Source organism: Pogoniulus pusillus, chromosome 36 (assembly GCF_015220805.1).
Source record: "Pogoniulus pusillus isolate bPogPus1 chromosome 36, bPogPus1.pri, whole genome shotgun sequence".
Lineage (NCBI taxonomy): Eukaryota > Metazoa > Chordata > Aves > Piciformes > Lybiidae > Pogoniulus > Pogoniulus pusillus.
This window is the reverse complement of record NC_087299.1, coordinates 7,105,823-7,126,842: the sequence shown is the minus strand read 5'-3', so window position 1 is coordinate 7,126,842 and position 21,020 is coordinate 7,105,823. Positions and strand designations below refer to the sequence as shown.

Sequence of the window (21,020 nt, the reverse complement as noted above, 5' to 3'; positions counted from 1 at the left end):
TGGAGGTGTTGAAGCCAAGGCTGGCTGGGGCACTTCGTGCCATGGTCTGGTTGGTTGGGCAGGGCTGGGTGCTAGGTTGGACTGGAGGAGCTTGGAGCTCTCTTCCAACCTGCTTGATTCTGTGGTTCTAAGGAGCTACAATGCCCCAGCAGAGCAGGACACACCATCTCCAGAGCAAACCACCTCTTCAGGTTCAGCTAAGCAAACATCCTCCAGCAGTGAGTCCTCATACAAATCTCTCATGTCTGGGAAGCTGAGGTGGAAGCCTCACCCAGACCACTCTGCTCTCAAGACAACCAGCAAATAGGAGGTGGCAATTAGTAGAGAGCTGCTCCAGAGACACATCCATGGATCAGCTCTGGTGTCAGTCAGAAACCAAAGAGCTCAACTTTTCCAAAGCCAAAGGTTCAATTTCTGTTCAATAAATGTTTTCTGTGGAAAAACAACCCCCAAATCTTTAACTTTCTAATGCTTCAGAGTCTTTAGAACCCACTGTGCTGTGTAAATGCAGGTCAGCAAGAGGATATTGGCCATGCAAATTTTAACTCATTTGTGATTCATTAACATGTTTGCAAAGGACATGGATGTGAGGACAGGACACATGGAAATGAACAGTGTGCAAATCACTCCACCTGAAAACCAGAGCAAGGAAAGCTCATCCCTTCTCACAAGCCATGCAAAGAGCAGCAAAGGTTTCTTCCCCAGTGGGATACTCAGCACAGGGGACAAAAGGAGTAAGAAGTATCTCTGCCCTGTGTTCAAACATATGACATGGCCTCTGTTCTCTGAGCTGCAGGAGTAGAATCATAGAATCAAACAAGTTGGAAGAGAGCTCCAAGCTCAGCCAGCCCAACCTAGCACCCAGCCCTGACCAACCAACCAGACCATGGCACTAAGTGCCCCAGCCAGGCTTGGCTTCAACACCTCCAGCCACAGCCACTCCACCACCTCCCTGGGCAGCCCATTCCAGTGCCAATCACTCTCTCTGACAACAACTTCCTCCTCACATCCAGCCTGAACCTGCCCTGTCACAGCTTGAGACTCTGTCCCCTTGTTCTGTTGCTGCTTGCCTGAAAGCAGAGCCTCATCTTCAGCTCCTCTCTGCCAGCACCCTCAGCTCCCTCTCTGCCTGGCTGCTCTCAGCCACTCTGTCCCCAGCCTGTAGCACTGCTTGGGGTTGTTGTGGCCAAAGTGCAGAACCCTGCACTTGGCCTTGTTCAGTCTCATCCCATTGGCCTCTGCCCGCAGCCCTCTGCAGGGCTCTCCTACTCTCCAACAGCTCCACACCTGCTCCTAGCTTGGTGCCATCTGCAAACTCACTGCTGCTGGACTCAATCCCCTGGTCCAGATCATCACTAAGGACACTGAACAGGACTGTGCCCAGCACTGATCCCTGGGGCACACCACCGGTGCCAGCTGCCACTGGATGTGGCACCACTCACCCCCACTCTCTGGGCCCAGCCCTCCAGCCAGTTCTTGACCCATTTCAGAGTGAATCTGTCCAAGTATTCCCAATGTGATTAAAAAGAGCAAAGATCTTACCTGGAAGTCCTTGTTTTGGAGGCTGCAGCAAGTCTTCATGAGAAGCTCAGCAGTAATCCTTGGCTCAGTGCTGGGATTTCACAGCAAAGGAGCAGGAAGCAACTTTTGATTATCATTCCAGAAACAGAGAAGGCAAAAAAAAACCAAACCAAAAAATCAAATTTACCTCTAGTGCTTCCTTCTGACAGCAGAGCTGGAGCTCTGAGCAAGTGATCCCTCCTTTGCTTTTAGGGGAAAGGAGCAGAGTGGGAGAAAATGGAGGAAGCAGCTGCTGAAATTGCTCAACCAGCTCCAGCCACCTGCAGACAATTGACATTAGGTCAGCTGAAGCCCATCAGGCCCTGAAAAAAAGGCTGCCAGAGCACACCCAAAATTGTGCCCATTTAACACCCACTTTTAACAGCTTTAACATCCAACTGGAAAATGCTGGCTCAGAGCATTTGGCATCCTATGCCCACAGATATGGTTTGACAGGGAGGAAGAGGGAAACTCTGGAAGCAGATCCTGCTGCAGAGCTGTGCCATTTGTAATAGCTGCCTCCACAATAACTTTGTCTCTCCCTTTGCTGCTTGATCTCTGCCAGCTCAGAAGACAGCTCACAGCTGTGGCCATGAACCCCTCAGACCTTCCATGACAAGCACACTGTGGTTTAAGGCTTACCAGGTAGTCTGCAATGTGGTGTCCTAATGCTCTTAGCTTGTGCCTGCTAGGGTTTGTCTGCAGAGTCCAGAAAGAGGGAACATTCACATCAGACAGCTCATGGGCTCTGCCAGCAGGTTCATCTCCTGGGTCTGCAGGCAGCAAAACCTCCTCCAGCTGTCCTTTCATTCACAAACTGTCTTCTGCCTTCCCTGTGCCCCTACTCCTGCCACGCTGAGAGAGGGAGAAGCTCAACAATCAAGAGGCAGAGCAGCTGGAGGGGAAAGCAGAACTTCTCCCTCCTTGTGTTGGTCAGTAGCTGTGAGCAACGGCAAGGTCAGATGGCAGTAACCTGCAGGGAAGGCTCAAGCCTCTGCACTTCCAACAGCTGTGACCAATCTGGGCAGGGAACATTTGCAGGCTTCCTGTCACACTCTGAACTGGAAGCACCATAAAACCCCCACAGCTGCCCTGCTCTCTTTAGCTCCTAAACCATTTTCTGCTGTGCAGAGGACAAAATCCAACGTGGAAAGAGCTGGAAGCAAAGAACTGAAGCCATACACTGAGGTTATCACATAAAATTAAAAGCTTTTTAGTGTTTAAAATAGCATTTACACATAAGCAGCTATATATTAACTATACAGACACTTGGGTTTTAATACAATATCTACAGAAACAAACCAAAAAAGGATTCAATTATGCATTTAACATTGAACAGGAACAGTGCAGTCCATGCTAGTAAGAGGTCACTCTTTGAGTAGAACCAATTCTAGGACAGGTGATAGTCTGGAGGGAGAGAGGTGGGGGAGGAGGGGGTTCATCCTTTTAAAATCATCTCACTTTGTTCCTCTACTGTACAGAAAATTCTTTACATGTCTCTTTTTTTTTTTTTCCCCTCTTTTTGTTCTAATCACTGATTAGAATCAAGAACTTTAACTCAATCTTATTACAATCCAGTTAAATGCCAACCAAAAAGGGAGCAAACAACAAATCCCCCCCCAGTTCCATCGACCCTCAGGTCTCCGGATGGGGACTGCTCACTTGAAGAGAACAAAAATGAGAGCAAAAGGCAATGTCTGTGCATCATTGCTTGCCACCCAATCTACCTTTGGATCAAGTGTCCAGGGGACTGTTAACCTTTGCAAAGTAGGTTTCTTAACAGGAGGTAAAAGACAACAGCAGTGCCTTTAAGACTATTTGCCACAACGGTTTTGCTCCTTGGAGTTAACCTGAAGGGTAGGTGTGTTACCCCTAGAGATACTGGCTCCTTTGGAGAGCAGATGTCATCCCACACTGGCTTCTCACCACATCATCTTCCACACATGCCTGTTAGTCCTCCTTACAAGCCATGGGCAGGTCTGCAGGAGCACTCAGCTCAGCTGCAGAGCACAGGAAGGTGCTGAAGGGGTCTCAGTTCCAGACTAAAAATGGCAACTGTGCAAGGCTCCTGTTCTGAGGCCGTTTCCATGCCCCAAGCAGCAACCCCAGAACTTCTCCTTGTAGTCAGAGGCTCAGGTCCTGCCTTCCAGAGCCCAGCCAGGGCCAGTTACTTGCCATTAGATCAGAAACACACTTCAGGCCCTGGTGAGAGAAGCAGCCAGTTCTGCAGGACTCCAGCCTTCCAACTTCCATCCACCTGGCACAGAACTTCCTACTGCAAGTAGCCTCGTGGGCACCGGTGGCACTTTTGCTCTGCAGGTGCTGCTGTCCCCAGGAGAAACTTGCACATTAGGCCCTGAGCCCCCCTGCTGCAAAGAGCCATGCACATGCACTGAAAGCAAGGATGGGATGTGGGAGGTCTCCTGCCTTCACTCACTTCTGAGAATCAAGAGCTAGCCACATTCCAGCCCTGACTCTCCATTCCCTCCGAGCAGCCTCTCCCCTGTGCACCACAAGGTGAAGACCAAGCTTTTGTTTTCCACTCAGTGGCCATCCCATATTGCACTGTTCACAGAAGGGGCATCTACATTCTCCTGCTGCTCCTTGCCAAGAGCAGGCTCTGTGTGCTGTACAGTCCCTTCAGAGCACTCTCAGCCTGCAATGGATGCCTGTTTGTGGGTGAAGTTGGCTCAGGCTGGATTCAGCAGCCTGATGTCCTCAGCAAGAGAAAACTCCTTTCCCCCACACCCATGTTCTGGGCTGTCAGCCTCACTCCGGAGTTAGCCACAAACACACAAGTATCTAACACAGTCGTTTCAACATAGCAGCAAAGACCAGCAAGACACAGAACAGTTTCTGCTAACAGCATAACAACAAGACCGAAAAGAGAAAGCAAAACAGCCCTCAGCAGGTGTGGGAACTGCAACTCTTGAACAGGACAAAAGGAAATGAAACAGCTTTTCTTCCACGGGTGAAAAGCTCAACCCTCAGCTTCCAATCCCTTCTGGAAATACCTCATTCAAATAGCTTCTGGAAATACCTCATTCAAATAGCTCCTTGCTTTCTTTTTGCCTCCAGCTCTGTGAGTTCTGCCTTCAGATAAAATAAAACCAAACCAAAGTGAGACCAGAAAAGAAGCAAATGAGACTTGAAAAGCAGAAGCACAGGTGATTGTCAGTAAAGCCACAGACTCCTTGACAGTGTCTCTCCTAGAGACACAGCAGAATGAGAGACCTCTTTTACCCTGATTTGTTTCACTGCTTTCAAGGTCAGCTCGAGTTTTGTGAACATCTTTGCTGTGCTGCTGGGAGGAGGAAAGGAAAAGGAAGGAGGATGCTGGTGTGTGGTCAGGCTTTAGGTAGTGCTGTTCATCACCAACTTTGCAGTCTGTGCTAGCCCATCAGATGGGTGACAGTGAAAACTGCTGCAGCCTTCTGGGGAGGTTTTGGCCAAGAAAACTCTCCCAAAGCACTCAGCTGGTTAAGAAGCTCAGTGACTGCAGCAGTGAGCCTGACTGACAGCTTCCCAAGCACCCAGCTGCCTCCTGAGACTTCCATCTCCAATTCACACAGACGTCTGAAAATGCTGCTCTGAACTTTCCTAACAGGGATCTGTTTACCCAGAGACCTGCAGCCAGAGGAGGAGTGAAAAACCTCTCTGAATGAACACACAATGAGGGACAGTTGGAAGGGCAACTCCGCAGGGTGACAAAGGAAAGTGAAACCACAGGCATCTGGAAAGGCCAAGTTCTCTTTTGACATTCCCACTGGATACTCACACTGCCCATAAAGAAGGTGACAAAAAGAAGTTGTTTTCTTCCCAGGGAAGAGAGTATTTATATACAGTCAAGACTGATTTTAAAGCACCTGTCCTAAAACCTGCCAGAAGCAGGCATCACACAAAAGAGAACTGAACTGAGGCATGGTTAAATGCCACTAAGTGACTGCAACTTCACACTCACTGCCCATTACATGAGCCACCAGAAGAGAGTGTGGGGCTGCTCCTACCATGCCTTCATTCAGGTACCTGAGAGAGCCTTCTCAAAGCTCAGTGCAGGTTCCTGAATGTGCTTTAGCAAGCATCCACAGCCCCAGAGTGAAAACCACATAGAATGAAACCTTGGGGGACAGACAACAGCGGTTGCCTAAGGCAAAGCTCCTCAGCAGAAGCTTTAGCACAGGTCTTGCTCTGTCTCAGGTGTGAGGATTCATTCATTGTACCACTTGTGAACTGTTCTCAGCCCCTCTCCCTCCCCTAGCTAGTGCCCATCTGTGTGCAGAACATGGCCCCTCAAGTAACATTGCAACTGGGATCAGACATCTCCAGGTGTCTATTGCCAAAAGAAGCAGGGAAGATACTGCTCAGAAATTAAGAAGGGAACAAGAGGGGACCCAAAGCCATGTCCCAGTGGGAGCAGGATTTACCTAGGAGTAAATATCCTCTTCAAAAGGGAGAAGCTGCACCCACACTGGCAGAACTGTGCAGCAGCAGCAGCAGCAGCAACTGTCCTAGTTCTGTGGAAGCAACTTTTAAAACCTGTATGCAAGTGGGTGGCAGAAGCAGGAGAAGCAGAGCAAGAGGTGACTTGAAATGCCCAGGAACAGAAGCCACAACCTCCCGGTGGTGGTGGGTAAGAAATGCACTAACTTTACAATGAACACATACAGCAGCAAGACTTCACCACTCCCTCGACAGAGTAATACCTTAAAACAAAAAGAAAAGGAAGAAAAGAAGATTGACTTCTCCTCCCTAGGCAGCAGCAGAAGGTAGCCACAGCTTTGCCTTCTGCTAGGAACCGCTTTGAGCCTGCTCCTTTCCAAGCATGAAGTTGTCCTTAGGCTTGCAGGTGCCTGCTGAAGTGCTGATTGATGCATCCTAGAACCAGCATTCCCGAGGCAGTATCACAGATACCAACCAACAGTCATTTCTTCCTTGGAGGAGAACAAAAAAGCAGGGAAAACCAAACCAACAAACAAAGTGCTACTATGCATTATTGGAAATTTAGAAGTCAGGTGAAATAAGAGTCACAGAATGGCAGGGGCTGGAAGGGACCTCAGAAGCTCATCTGGTCCAGCCACCCCTGCCAAAGCAGGATCACCCAGAGCAGACCACGCTGGAACACATCCAGACTGTTCTTGACTATCTCCAGAGAGGGAGACTCCACAACCTCCCTGGGCAGCTGGTTCCAGTGCTCTGTCACCCAGAGTCCTTGAATCAGCCCCAGAAGGTACACACGAATTGCACTGAAGGAGGTGCCACAAGTACCAAAGCTCCATATAAGATGTGACTTAAGACATCACAATCCAAAACCAAGAAGGGAGAAGGGGTGGGGAGGGAAGAAAGAAAGGGGGGAAAAAAGGATAAAGAAAAGATGTCATCAATTTGCTGATATTTAACAATGCCAGAAGATCCTTTTTGTTCATTTCTGGGTGGGGTTTGGGGGTCGGTTGATCTTTTCCTGTGAGGCAATTGCAAACCAGCAAGGTGATTGCACACCAGCAAGGTGACTGCACACCAGCACGGTGACTGCACACCAGCACGGTGATTGCACACCAGCAAGGTGACTGCACACCAGCAAGGTGACTGCACACCAGCAAGGTGACTGCACACCAGCAAGGTGATTGCACACCAGCAAGGTGACTGCACACCAGCACGGTGACTGCACACCAGCAAGGTGACTGCACACCAGCAAGGTGACTGCACACCAGCGAGGTGACTGCACACCAGCAAGGTGACTGCACACCAGCAAGGTGACTGCACACCAGCAAGGTGATTGCACACCAGCAAGGTGACTGCACACCAGCAAGGTGACTGCACACCAGCGAGGTGACTGCACACCAGCGAGGTGACTGCACACCAGCGAGGTGATTGCACACCAGCGAGGTGACTGCACACCAGCACGGTGACTGCACACCAGCAAAGTGATTGCACACCAGCACGGTGACTGCACACCAGCAAGGTGACTGCACACCAGCGAGGTGACTGCGCACCAGCAAGGTGACTGCACACCAGCGAGGTGACTGCGCACCAGCAAGGTGACTGCACACCAGCAAGGTGATTGCACACCAGCACGGTGACTGCACACCAGCGAGGTGACTGCACACCAGCACGGTGACTGCACACCAGCGAGGTGACTGCACACCAGCGAGGTGACTGCACACCAGCAAGGTGACTGCACACCAGCGAGGTGACTGCACACCAGCAAGGTGACTGCACACCAGCGAGGTGACTGCACACCAGCAAGGTGACTGCACACCAGCACGGTGACTGCACACCAGCAAAGTGATTGCACACCAGCACGGTGACTGCACACCAGCACGGTGACTGCACACCAGCGAGGTGACTGCACACCAGCGAGGTGATTGCACACCAGCACGGTGACTGCACACCAGCGAGGTGATTGCACACCAGCACGGTGATTGCACACCAGCGAGGTGACTGCACACCAGCGAGGTGACTGCACACCAGCAAGGTGACTGCACACCAGCACGGTGACTGCACACCAGCAAGGTGACTGCACACCAGCAAGGTGACTGCACACCAGCAAGGTGATTGCACACCAGCAAGGTGACTGCACACCAGCAAGGTGACTGCACACCAGCGAGGTGACTGCACACCAGCAAAGTGATTGCACACCAGCAAGGTGACTGCACACCAGCACGGTGTGTGACATGCAAGGCGGCCGAAGTTAATGTCCACGTTGCCCACCCGTCCCCTCCCCCCCAAACCAAAACGCGAACCAATCCGTCCCCTCCCCGGCCCTTCCCCAAGCAGAGTCTGAAGGCACTTCTCCTCTCACATGATGTCAACGAAGAACTCGCAAGGGTTGCCCATGGCCTTCTGGAAGGACTGCCGGCTGCCCGTCAGCTCCGGAGGCACCGAGCTCAGTTCCCTCACCGGGGGCCCTCCAGGGGGGCCGCTGGTCCCGTAGACTTTGGAGCCCAGTTTGGGGAGGCTGTAGAGGGGTGGGACTCCCGGGGGCCCGTACGAGTGGTGGCTGTGGTGGCTGCGGTCGCTGTGCGCGGCGGAGCCGTGGCTGCGCTGGCTGAGCTGGCTGCCAGGTCTCTCCCGGCGCACGGCGCTGGCGCCGCCGCCGCTGCGGGCGGTGTGCTCGGACTCGCTGCCGCTGCCGGCCGACTTGCGGTCCTTCTCCCTGCCCAGGGCCCTCCTGCTGTTCTCGCTGGTGCTTCGGTTCGAGCCGCTGCTTTTGCTTCCTGTAGGCCACGGAGAAAAGCAGAATTAGGGCCCCCTTTTCCCGGGCGCTGCGGCGGCTCCCACCGAACCCCACGGCGCCGGGGCACGGCCGTGGGGATGGGCGACGAGGATGAGAGAAAGCAGACCTGGGGGTGCTTGGGCGCGCCGGGGGCTGATGGGGGTGAGCAATGGCAGTGGGCAGAAGGAAGCTGGCGAGGTGGTGCCATGCACAGGTACACGCAGACACCTCCGAGCTTGCACAGGGAGAGCAGAGCAGCAGCTGCCTACAGCTCCGGGCTGGGAGCCGCCGGCTCGGCTGCAGCCAGCTGAGCGCAGCACAGAGCAGCGAAAAGCAAAGAGAAGCAGCAGACATCTGGGGCTTGACTCGAGCAAATGAGCTGCAGGCTAACGGTGACTGCCTCTGTTGTCTTCTGTCTGCAAGAAGAAACTGCCTGCTCTGTCAGCCTTGGGCACCCAAGGCCAAATCACCTGAGGTTAACAGGAGACCTTTTGCTGGCTGCTGTGGGCAGATGCACTTCGGATGGGGCCCTGCAGTGTTGTGTGATTGCAGACTTCTCCAAACAGCAGTTCCTTGCTGAACTGCACTAGAGTGCATCAGTAACCTGCAGGATGCTCCCAGCAGAGGCCATCCAGTCGGGAAAACAAAGCACTGCTGCTGCTGCTGGCAACCTGAATTGTTGCTTCACTAAACTTCAGAGCTGGTTTCAGATGGAAGTTGAAGGTTATAATCTCTTACCACGAGAGACAGGCTGGGGTAATGTCAGCAGACATTTCCAACTTAGTCTTTAAAAGAGCAACCCACATCAAATCAAGGAATCAACCCACAGAGGCTGTCACTAAATGCAAGATTCATCCTTCAGGATCAAACCATCTTCAGGTAGCAGAACAGGGGACCAGCTTTTGAGTCTCAGGGAGCCACTGAGGTCACTGAAACATGCAGACCAGAAGGATTCTGAGCTGCTCCTCTCTTGAACTACAGATGAGCATCACCTTCTGTCTGCTCCAGCTAATGTTCAGAGGAAGCACACAGAAGAGACTAAAGCAGGCTTGCCTGCTGTGTGTGGTGGAGGAGCTAAGCTCCCCTGCAGAGGGCAGAAGCTGAGGATAGATGGAAAACACAGAACACCAAATCTTGAAGTGTTCCCTGCTCCTGGGACTCTGAAGTGCTGTTTGAGCCCCCTAGGAGAGAGCTTCTGGACCTTGGGGAATCCACTGTCCTGCTCTGGGTCTCTGTTTCCTTCCATCTCTGCATGGAGACATTAACATGGCTTCAGCTGCCTCCACCAAGTGCTACAAAGATCCCTCCAGGTGAGCTGCTCCCTGAGCTGGCACTTCAGATGTTTCATGGCAATTGTGAACTCAAGCCAGAGAGGAGGAAGGTAGCAGGCTGACTGTCACAGTCTCTGCTCCAAAGAGCAACAGAGAGAGAGGCTATCTCCAAGGAGCATCTCTGTAAGCTCTCCAGCATGGCACATGGCTCACAGTGGAAGGCAACCAACACTGTAGGTTTATTTCCCACAGCTAATACTCCTCTGCCTTCTGTTGCCAACCACCCAAACCCTGCAAACCTTACCCAGAGTCTTTATCTCTTGGTGCAAGCTCCCCATACACAAGAGTTCAGTGCCAGTTCCATAGCTTGTGGCTGAATAAAGGTCGTGCAGGGGAGAAAGCTGCACTGAGGGAGTGCATTACAAAGCTGCACTGAGGAAGTGCATTACTGATCTTGAGAGGTCTTCTGCAGCCAGCAGAAGTGAGACTGCTTTGTGGCAATCCATCAAGTTGCTGCTCTAAGACTTCAGGGTATCTGGAGTAGCAGCTCTAGATGATCTGCCAAGACTTCAAGTGACTTTCTGCAGCTGCACTTCACACTGGGTACATGGCAGAAAGGCTACAGAAGCCATCTACCATCAGAGCAGCCCTAATCTAAATAGAAACCATCTACCTCTGCAGCTAAGCACAGTCAGCAGCAGAGCTGTTCTCCTCTGGGCATGCTGAGGCTCACTCTCTCCATCAGATGCCCTTAAATCCTGTCACAGAACAATCAGAAAAGTCCTTCTAAACCTTAAGTTGTGTCACCTTTTTGGCAGCTAAGGACTGGCTTGTCTTGGAGACATGCAGCCCAACCTAGAGCTGAGGTTTGAAATGCTGCTGTGCATTGGGACAGGTTGAGCATCCAAGACAATTAAAGAGATAAAAAAAAACCCCAAACAAATAAAAAGGGAGAGGGAGGGAAAAATAAATATACAGCTAAACATTTGGGTCACAAGAGTCTAAATGGTCATGCTGTGAATTCATTGTTATTATGGAGGCATTTGAAGCTTACCAATCCCCTAGAGTCAGCCATTCCTCTATGAATCCTTCAGTCTAATGCTTGCTCAGAACAAAACAAGGGAATAACAGTTACAAAACAAGAAACAACACTGAAGGGTAGATGCCAAAAGAAGAACAAGGAAAGAGTTGAAACCCTTCAGAATTCAACACCTCGGTGCCTTTCATCAGGCTGCATGGATAAAACACCAAACCTTTCCTCTTCCAGCAGCTGAGCTCTAATATTTTACTGCCCACAGGACCAGCTGCCCCCCAAAAAATAACCCCAATCCATCACAATCTTTCCAGCAGCTCCAAAACCTTGGGATACTGTTGTGAACTTCCACACAGACACTGATTTTGAGGTCAGGTGGGAAGCAACAGGGGCTGAAAAAAAAACCTTGTGAGCAAGTTCCTGGGATGAAATTCTTTCTGTTCAGTTTTGCAGGATCTAAGAGGAAGAAGTTCCATCAAAGTTACAAGATGTTCACCACCAAAAAAAATAGAGAGAATCCTCACCCTGTCTTTATTGGCAGCATTTCCAAAAGCAAAGCTCACTTTGGAAGTGATAAAAACAAACCAACACAACTGTGGCCAAAAAAAAGGGCATTATTTATGTTCACTAGACTTTAAAAAGGGAACTACAGAATTATGCCAGGGCAGGAAAGGAGCAGGTCAGGTTTTTAATCCATGCAGTGTTGGCCTGTTTTTTTCCCCCTTCTCTCTGTTATCTATTACTAAAGAGCCTCTCCTCCCTGTGAGCAGGGTTTCAGCCCTGTAAACCACTTGGCTGCTCACCTCCCACAGGCAGAGAGAGTGATTTTCAGTGCTGAGCACTGGAGGGAAAGCCAAGAGCACCTTGGGTCTAATCCCAGTGCAGTGCTCCCATTTCTAGCACTATCAGCCCCAGTGCTGCAGTGGCTCTGACCTCTATAAAAGGGGGGGAGGGGGCAATAGTTCCTCTTTTAACAGGGTGGGCAATAGAGTTACTCACATTGACCTGATCAGCATCATCTAAGCAATAGTTTACTGTGTGGTGCTGGTGAGTAGGAAAAGTCAAGATGATTCTATGCCCAGGCCACCATGGATGTGACCCAGAGCCTGGCTCTAGACCCCACTGTCATTCTGCAGGGTGGTACAGAACTCCAGGGTAGCTGTGAAGGTCGTGTTCTACTCTGCTGCCTTCTGCTGATCAGCAGTTTCAGCAGAGAGCTGAAAGGCTACCCCACTCCATCCCATCCCCACAGAGTTTTGGTCAAGTGCAGTCACACCAAATGCATGCAGGAAGCACAGAAAACCACAAGACAGGAGCACAGACAGCACGAAGGAACTCAAGCAAATGGTTAGGGATAATGAGAGCTGCAGGATGAAAGCCCAGGTGAAGCATCCTACCTTCACTTTGCTGGCTCCCTGCACTGCCACTGCCATAGCTGAAGCCTGGGTCTTGGTATGCTGGTGGGAAACACGGAGGGGGCAGAGGATACTGGTATGGGTATCCTTGGCCTAGAGGCCAGGGAGCAGCAGGATGTGGAAGTGGAGCGAGGGTATCCTGATCCGAGGCTCCGCTAGAACCATTGTTAAGGTTCAGTGCAGCCATATCTGGAAAAGAGAGAGGAGCCTGAGACTGTCCTCACCTGGCAGCTGATGTCTGCACAGTAACAATGCTATTAACAATTAACACAGCACCTGGTGTGGTGAGGGACTTAGAGGGACCCAGCTCCCCCTGCCCCTGCCATCAGATTTTACCACTCAGCTCCAGGGCACCTCTGCAGCATTTCCAAAGGTCAGGGAGGAATCATCCCCATGCTACAGACAGGAACTCTGCAGCATCAGCAGAAAGAAACCCCTGCTTTCTTCAGCCCCAGAGCAATGCCCTGCATGATGAGTTCATAGAATCATAGAATAAAGCAGGTTGGAAGAGAGCTCCAAGCTCCTCCAGCCCAACCTAGCACCCAGCCCTATCCAGTCAACCAGACCATGGCACTAAGTGCCCCAGCCAGGCTTGGCTGCAACACCTCCAGCCACAGCCACTCCACCACCTCCCTGGGCAGCCCATTCCAATGCCAATCACTCTCTCTGACAACAACTTCCTAACAACATCCAGCCTATACTTCCCCTGGCACAACTTGAGGCTGTGTCCCCTTGTGCTGCTGCTGCTTGCCTGGCAGCAGAGCCCAACCCCACCTGGCTACAGCCTCCCTGCAGGCAGCTGCAGACAGCAATCAGCTCTGCCCTGAGCCTCCTCTGCTGCAGGCTGCACCCCCCCAGCTCCCTCAGCCTCTCCTCACAGGGCTGTGCTCCAGGCCCCTCCTCAGCCTTGCTGCCCTTCTCTCAACACCTTCCAGCACCTCAACAGCTCTCTTGAATGTAGAAGCCCAGAACTGGACACAGCACTCCAGGTGTGGCCTGAGCAGTGCTGAGCACAGGGGCAGAAGAACCTCCCTCATCCTACTGGCCACACTATCATCCCTCTCTCTCCCCCAAGTGGTCTTGGGGGTCCAACAGTAAGAGTCAACCACTTCAGAACGTTCTGAACCCCACTCGTCCTGTAGGGCTCTGCTCCATGCAGCCTGGGAGCACACCACAGGCACCACACACAGAGCTTTCTCCCTCCCAAGGGGGGAACTTACTGCCACAGAGGTCTCCAAAGACATAATAGCACTGCTCAGAGAAGGTGATTTTGTTCACAGTGTGCCTGAGGTAGCCATGTTTCAGCATGCTGCTGGCGTACTTCCGAGCCTCACGGCGGTCTTTGAAGCCTTCCACGTGTGTGTAGAGCCAGTCAACCACATCTGCCCCTACAAAGACAACAGGGAGAGAAGACACAGCCAAAGTGAGCTTTTCTCTTTGTATGGGGGGTGCTGTACTGCTCAGACTGTCACACAGCACATGGGATGCACTGTGCCAGGCAGAGAGAGCAGAATCGCCAAATCACAGAATCACTCAGGCTGGAAAAGACCTTTGGGATCACAGAATGACAGAGACAGGCAGGCTGGCAGAGCTCCTCAGGATCACCAACTGCAACCCAGAGCCCTGCTCTGCAGGATTCACTTTCAACCATAGGCCTAAGCACTGCATCCAAACAAGCCTTAAACATGCCCAAGGTGGGTGACTCCAGCACCTCCCTGAGCAGCTCATTCCAGTCCCTGAACACAGAATCATAGAATCACAGAATCAGGCAGGGTTGGAAGGGACCACAAGGAGCAGCCAGTGCCAACCCCCCTGCCATGCCCAGGGACACCCTACCCTAGAGCAGGCTGCACACAGCCTCAGCCAGCCTGGCCTCAAACACCTCCAGCCATGGGGCCTCAACCACCTCCCTGGGCAACCCATTCCAGCCTCTCACCACTCTCCTGCTCAACAACTTCCTCCTCACCTCCAGACTCACTCTCCTCACCTCCAGCTTTGCTCCATTCCCCCCACTCCTGGCACTCTCTGAAAGCCTCAAAAGTCCCTCCCCAGCTTTTTTGTAACCCACTTCAGATGCTGGATGGCCACAAGAAGGTCACCTGGGAGCCTCCTCTTCTTCAGCCTGCACAGCCCCAACTCTTTCAGGCTGTGCTCACAGCAGAGCTGCTGCAGCCCTCTGAGCATCCTCCTGGCCCTGCTCTGGACACTCTCCAGCATCTCCACAGCCCTCTTGTCCCAGGGGCTCCAGAGCTGAATGCAGTACTCCAGGTGGGGTCTGAGCAGAGCAGAGCAGAGGAGGAGAATCCCCTCCCTGGCCCTGCTGGCCACACTGCTGCTGCTGCAGCCCAGGCTCTGCTTGGCTTTCTGAGCTGCAAGTGCACACTGCTGGCTCCTGCTGAGCTTCTCCTCCAGCAGCATGTCCATCAAATCCAACCTACTGCCCAATATTATCTGAGCAACTAAATCATGGCACCAGGTGCTACTTCCAGTCTTTTAAACACTTCTAGGGACTCCACCAGTCTTGTTGCAATGAGCTTAAAGTGTTCTTTTCCCACCTGAGCCTAACTGCTAAGTTATTACCACCAAACGTCACTGAAGCAAAGAATTATCTTCAGCAGCCTGGTCTAGTTCCATGGCAGGGACTTGGAACTCAATGACTTTTAAGGCCCCTTCCAAACCAAACCATTCCAAGATTCTAGGAATCTATGATCTTGCATCTGTTTGAACATTAAAAGCAACACCAAAACCAATCCTACAGTGACACTGCTTAGCCCTTTCTGAGCTGCATTAATGAAAAGGGCACAGGATTTACAGAACAGAAGTGACTCAATCATAGGATCAAGCAGTTTGGGAGAGAGCTCCAAGCTCAGCCAGCCCAACCTAGCACCCAGCCCTGGTCAAGCAACCAGACCATGGCACTAAGTGCCCCAGCCAGGCTTGGCTTCAACACCTTCAGGCACACAGACTCCACCACCTCCCTGGGCAGCCCATTCCAATGCCAATCACTCTCTCTGACAACAACTTCCTCCTCACATCCAGCCTGTACTTCCCCTGGCACAGCCTGAGGCTGTGTCCCCTTGTTCTGTTGCTGGCTGCCTGGCAGCAGAGCCCAACCCCACCTGGCTACAGCCTCCCTGCAGGCAGCAATCAGCTCTGCACTGAGCCTCCTCTGCTGCAAGCTGCACACCCCCAGCTCCCTCAGCCTCTCCTCACAGGGCTGTGCTCCAGGCCCCTCCCCAGCCTTGCTGCCCTTCTCCAAACACCTTCCAGCACCTCAACATCTCTCTTGAATGGAGAAGCCCAGAACTGGACACAGCACTCAAGGTGTGGCCTCAGCAGTCAAGGGAATATAAGAGGTTATAGACAGCAAAATACATCACATCAAGATGATTTCTTCAGCCTGCTGCCAAAAAGCCACTGTTGGGTTTTGTCCCCAGCCCTCCTTTGTTCTCTTACCTATCACTGCGTTGGAGATGGTGATTTTTAACCACATCCTGTCCCGAATTTCAAGGCCTGAGTCTGGGAGCTGCATAACCTTGACAATTGTAGCCATGTCACTCTTCACAGTTAAGGGAGATTCTTCTAATTCTGAAAGGAAGAAAGGTTACATCCTTCTTTGAAATGAACCCAGCCTCAAGAGAGCTTCTCAGCTTCCAGTCCACATGAAATCATTTCAAGACACAGCTTAGGGAGGCAAAAAGGCTCAAAGGTTCCCAAATGCAAGGGCATAGACTGCAGCACTCATCAGTTCCCTGGGGACTGTGCTCAGTGCAGCCAGTTGAGTCGCTCAGATGCTGAGCCCCTGATGTCTTGACTGCAGCACTGCACTCTTTCAACTCACACTGCACTGAGACTTGCAGAAAAGGGAGCCCAAGGAGTCCTCCGAGCATCAATTTCTATTTCTCTTTGCCACCAAGAGCCCCCAGCCTGCCAATGGCTCAGTGCACCTCATGCAGAACTCTCTAGAACAAGGATTTTTCAGCTTGTTCTTTGGGGCTCACTGTCAGCACTGAGATCCATCTGCATAGAATCAGGCAGGGTTGGAAGGGACCACAAGGAGCAGCCAGTTCCAACCCCCCTGCCATGCCCAGGGACACCCTACCCTAGAGCAGGCTGCACACAGCCTCAGCCAGCCTGGCCTCAAACACCTCCAGCCATGGGGCCTCAACCACCTCCCTGGGCAACCCATTCCAGCCTCTCTCCACTCTCCTGCTCAACAACTTCCTCCTCACCTCCAGCCTCACTCTCCCCACCTCCAGCTTCGCTCCATTCCCCCCACTCCTGGCACTCCCTGACAGCCTCCAAAGTCCCTCCCCAGCTTTTTTGGAGGCAGACACTCAGTGTCCATCTGTGTTGGCAATATCTGGACATCAGCAGAACTGGGGAGAATCAGAACTAGAAAAGAAAGCTTCCATCGTTGGGATGAAGGCTTCCTTCAGGAAAACCTCTCCAGGATCCCAGTGCTGGCAGTTACCAAGTCACCTCCCCCAGCATTACTTTGTCCACATTCAAAGCCTGGCAGCTCCCAAATGCCTCAGCAGCTGTCCACTGCTCCACTGCTATTTCACACATGGTTATGAGCAGAGCTGAGGCTCCTCACAGGCTTCAGCATTTCCTGATGGATTTTTATACTGGAACCATAAGGACAGGGCTGAGCTCCACCCTCCTGAACTGAGCTGCCTGCTGCAGGGCTCTAGATCCTTTAGAGACTCTGTCTCTACTACACATAAAAAGCAAAGTGGCCTCTAACATTGAGAGCCCAGGGGGGTGAATCTGGGTCCAAGAGCCCACAGCCTTCTCCTGTCCTATGCAGGACTCAACTGTGCTGCCTAGGACAGCCCTGGATAATTCACATTAGCCACAGGTGTCCTGTGTTTGCTTCAGACCTTTCTCCAGCAGGAATACAGAAACCTTCCTCCCTCCCCTCCCTCCCCAGCTTCCCTGATCACCCACCTTGTAAAAGCACAACTGCTTTTGTCCTTTTCCAGCCATCCAACACTCTGATACAAGGCACAACAAGCATGAAACAATGAAAACTGGAAATGCTTCCTCCCCCACGTGCAATGCTTGATGCAGGACAACATCCCAGGCTCTCAGTGCATGCACTTGCAGTACTTACACACACACTAACACTTTGCTTTTGCTTGGAAGTTAGTTTGGTTAGTGGCAAAAAGCAACATATTTGCTTGGGAGGGGGAAGGTAACAACCAACCAACACTGAAGTAAAGCACCTGGGGAGCAAGAAATTGTATTTCCTTGGAGACTTGAGAGCTGTATATAAAGCACAAGGCTGGCCAAATGACCTCAGCATCTCCTAACTCTGCTAGCTGCTGTAGAGAGTGCAATATTCATCTGAAATACATCCACTTTGCTCTAATATTCACCTGAAATACATCCACTTTGCTCTAATATTAATCTGAAATGCTTCCAGTTTGGTCTAATATCTAAAATGCATCCAGTTTGGTCTAATATTCATCTGAAATGCATCCACTTTGGTCTAATATCCATCTGAAATGCATCCACTTTGGTGTAAGATCTAAAATGCATCCACTTTAGTCTAATATTCATCTGAAATGCATCCACTTTGGTCTAAGATCTAAAATGCATCCACTTTGGTCTAATATCCATCTGAAATGCATCCACTTTGGTCTAAGATCTAAAATGCATCCACTTTAGTCTAATATTCACCTGAAATACATCCACTTTGCTCTAATATTAATCTGAAATGCATCCAGTTTGGTCTAATATCCATCTGAAATGCATCCACTTTGGTCTAATATCCATCTGAAATCCATCCAGTTTGGTCTAATATCATCTGAAATGCATCCACTTTGGTCTAATACTCATCTAAAATGCACCCACTCTGGTCTGAACTCCAAGGTCCTGACCTACCTGACCCCCTCTACAGCTATGTGCAAATCTGAGGAGCAGCACAGACACTTAACTCCTTCTTAAGGAGCCAAATCTACCACCAAGCTCTTTCTCAAGGCTTTGAGTGGTGTTTTTAGCCCCATGAGCAGATCCTGTTGATCCAAGAGGTGTGTGCTTTAGTCCTGCCACATCCACTACCACCACTGCCTTGCATCCTTATTTGAGTAATGAAATCCACATCTGCCCAAACAAACAAACAAACAAAAAGCCCCCAGGAAATTATGCAGCACCCAAAGGGCTGAATGATAATTAAGCAAAAATAATTTGAGGCCTCAATGAAAACTCCTCTGAGTAAATGAGAACTTCCCAACAGTGTCTGTGGACTGCATTTTAATGCAGTTAAGACTTCTAAGAAACCTGAAATGCTTCACCTCATGGGATGGGCCAGCAGCAAGGGGTTTTGTAGTGGCAGAAGAGGGGCTGGACAAATCTACCTTTGGCAGAGTAAAGGAGGAGCAGAGTTTGCACTGACTGAGGCAGCAAATCCAGCACCCACAGAGCACTGTGAGAATATTCTCCTGTAAAACATCTCAGCCTGGCTTGCTTTGCAGAGTCCTGGTTTGGAAGAAGTGAACCTGAGCTAACACAGAATGACTCCTACTGGTGGGTGGTGATTTGTATGGCCCCAAAATCTCAGCTGCTTCAGCCACTAGCACTGATGTGCAAATGCTTCAGGTGTCAGAACTTCAGTTCTGCTCCAGAGGCTGGGGAGCAAAGGAAGGCCAGTGAGAAGGAAAGCAGTTTGCTCTCCAGTTACACACTCCTGGCCTTGCTCTAGAAGCAGAGTTAACCAGCAGACACTCAAACCTTTCAAACAAGGAACCACAAACAGCCTTGTCTAGGGTGGCTCTGTCAAGTCACTGCTCCCAGTTTCACAGCAGACACTGCAGGACAGAAATCCTCTTTGCTTCCAGCACCAGGGAGCTGAAAGGCACTGAAAGAGAATCTTGCACTGGAACATGAAAAGTTAGCAAGCCCCATTCTGCATGAAGCTCTTTGTTCAGGGCTCAGGCTCCCCTCACCTCTCTCTCTCTTCCTCCTCCATCCCTCCTTAATTTTGTCTTCCCTGCCAAAAAATGTTCACAGGACAGGTTGCTGTTTGTAGCTAGGGAGCTGAGGTGCTGCCTGCTGTGCTCAGGGTGGGCAACAGGACTGAAGGGAGGAGAGGTCACCATCAAGGTCAGGGGCACTCCATGTTTTCTTCCACTCAGGAAAGGAAACACTGCAAGTCACTGGCACAGAAATGAGAAGCTGTCTCCAGAAATGTGGTTCTGCTCCCAAATAGCCTTTATTTTAAGTCTGGTTGAGAGGGCAGCTGTGTTGCACACTTCCCAGTCACATCACTATATATAGCAAGGCACACAATACAGGAATGGTTCCAGAGGAATGCAGAGTACAGACTCTTGGGTGACAGCAATCAGCAGATACCTTTGATCCCACCAAGCCTTAGCACCTTTCCAGGCTGAAAACACATTTCAGGCTACAGCACTCCTGAGGGCAGTGGTTCACTTGCTTTCTGCTGCAGATGTGTTCCCCCTTCAGTGGTGCTGTTACTATCTAAAGAGGCACTGAGCTACCACACCACTACCTGAAAAAAAAGGGGCACTGTGCTACCACACCTGAAAAAAAAGGGGCACTGAGCTACCACACCACTTTCAATTCAAGGTGAGGAGCTTTTCCAGAAGCTACCTGCTTGTAAAATCAGAGAGAAGAGCAGCAGACATCTCTGCTGCCTGTTAGGACTTAGCTGGTCTGAGCTTTTCCAGGAGCTACCTGCTTGTAAAATCAGAGAGAAGAGCAGCAGACACCTCTGCTGCCTGCTAGGACTTAGTTGGTCTGAAAGGCTAAAGTTGTAACTTTTAAGAGGCAGAAGCCACCAATTCCTAAATGCAAACCCTGCCAGAACAGCACTGTGTCAACTCCTTAGCTTCAGCCAAAGGTTTTTCTGCTCCCCATAAAGGATGAGAGCCCTAAGGAAGCAGTCAGGAGTTGGGATGAGGCTGTCGTTTTTCATCGCGCTTGTGGCTGGGGTGGGCTTTGTGCACAGCTCTGCACTGCTGGCCCCGAGCAGAAGGCACTTGCCCTCTGCTGGCCCCAGTGTGACTTACTTTCCGACTCGGGAATTGAGCTTGTTAGTGAGGAGCTGGTAGATGTGGTGATGCTCATGGAGGGGCTCATACCGTAACGGGGGTACGCTCCCGTCATGGCTGTGGTATGAGAGATCCATGCTGCTGGGTCGATTGGCCTCACTGGTTCAGCTGCAAGGCAAGCAAAAAGAGAAAGGAATCAGCTGCAGCAAACACTACAACCTACAGGAATCACTGAATGGTGGAGGTTGGAAGGGACCTCAAGGATGAGCCAGTTCCAACCCCCCTGCCATAGGCAAAGACACCTCCCACTAGAACAGGTTGCTCAAGGCCTCATCCAACCTGGCCTTGAACACCTCCAGGGAGGTTGATGGAGCACAGAAGCACCCAATGTGATCTTTGATCACATTGGGTGCTTCTGTGCTCCACAACCTCCCTGGGCAACCTGTGCCAGTGTCTCAGCACCCTCACTGCAAAAAAAGCTGGGGAGGGACTTTTGAGGCTGTGAGG

General features: G+C 51.2%; 2 protein-coding genes across 6 annotated transcripts in view; both read right to left on the bottom strand.

Moving 5' to 3' along the window:
* INTS11 (integrator complex subunit 11) overlaps positions 1 to 1,795 on the bottom strand; it is a 31,307-nt gene extending 29,512 nt beyond the window's left edge. Inside the window, exons 1-2 of the mRNA XM_064171997.1 lie at positions 1,709 to 1,795; positions 1,543 to 1,612 (exon numbers count right to left, since the gene is read on the bottom strand). The gene's annotated coding sequence lies outside the window, so the exon portion shown is untranslated. The remainder of the gene's footprint in view (positions 1 to 1,542; positions 1,613 to 1,708) is intronic.
* A 954-nt stretch (positions 1,796 to 2,749) lies between these two features.
* Positions 2,750 to 21,020, bottom strand: part of DVL1 (dishevelled segment polarity protein 1) — a 107,850-nt gene continuing 89,579 nt past the window's right edge. The window contains exons 11-16 of one of the 5 annotated variants that reach the window (XM_064172106.1): positions 20,532 to 20,681; positions 15,949 to 16,080; positions 13,713 to 13,880; positions 12,475 to 12,681; positions 8,360 to 8,774; positions 2,750 to 6,847 (exon numbers count right to left, since the gene is read on the bottom strand). In XM_064172106.1, the coding sequence (XP_064028176.1) occupies positions 6,775 to 6,847; positions 8,360 to 8,774; positions 12,475 to 12,681; positions 13,713 to 13,880; positions 15,949 to 16,080; positions 20,532 to 20,681 (1,145 nt within the window). In that variant the 3' untranslated portion in view covers positions 2,750 to 6,774. Of the gene's footprint in view, positions 6,848 to 8,320; positions 8,775 to 11,098; positions 11,146 to 12,474; positions 12,682 to 13,712; positions 13,881 to 15,948; positions 16,081 to 20,531; positions 20,682 to 21,020 lie in introns of those variants that run through there. The other 4 variants (XM_064172109.1, XM_064172111.1, XM_064172107.1 and 1 more) reach the window with 4 other exon arrangements.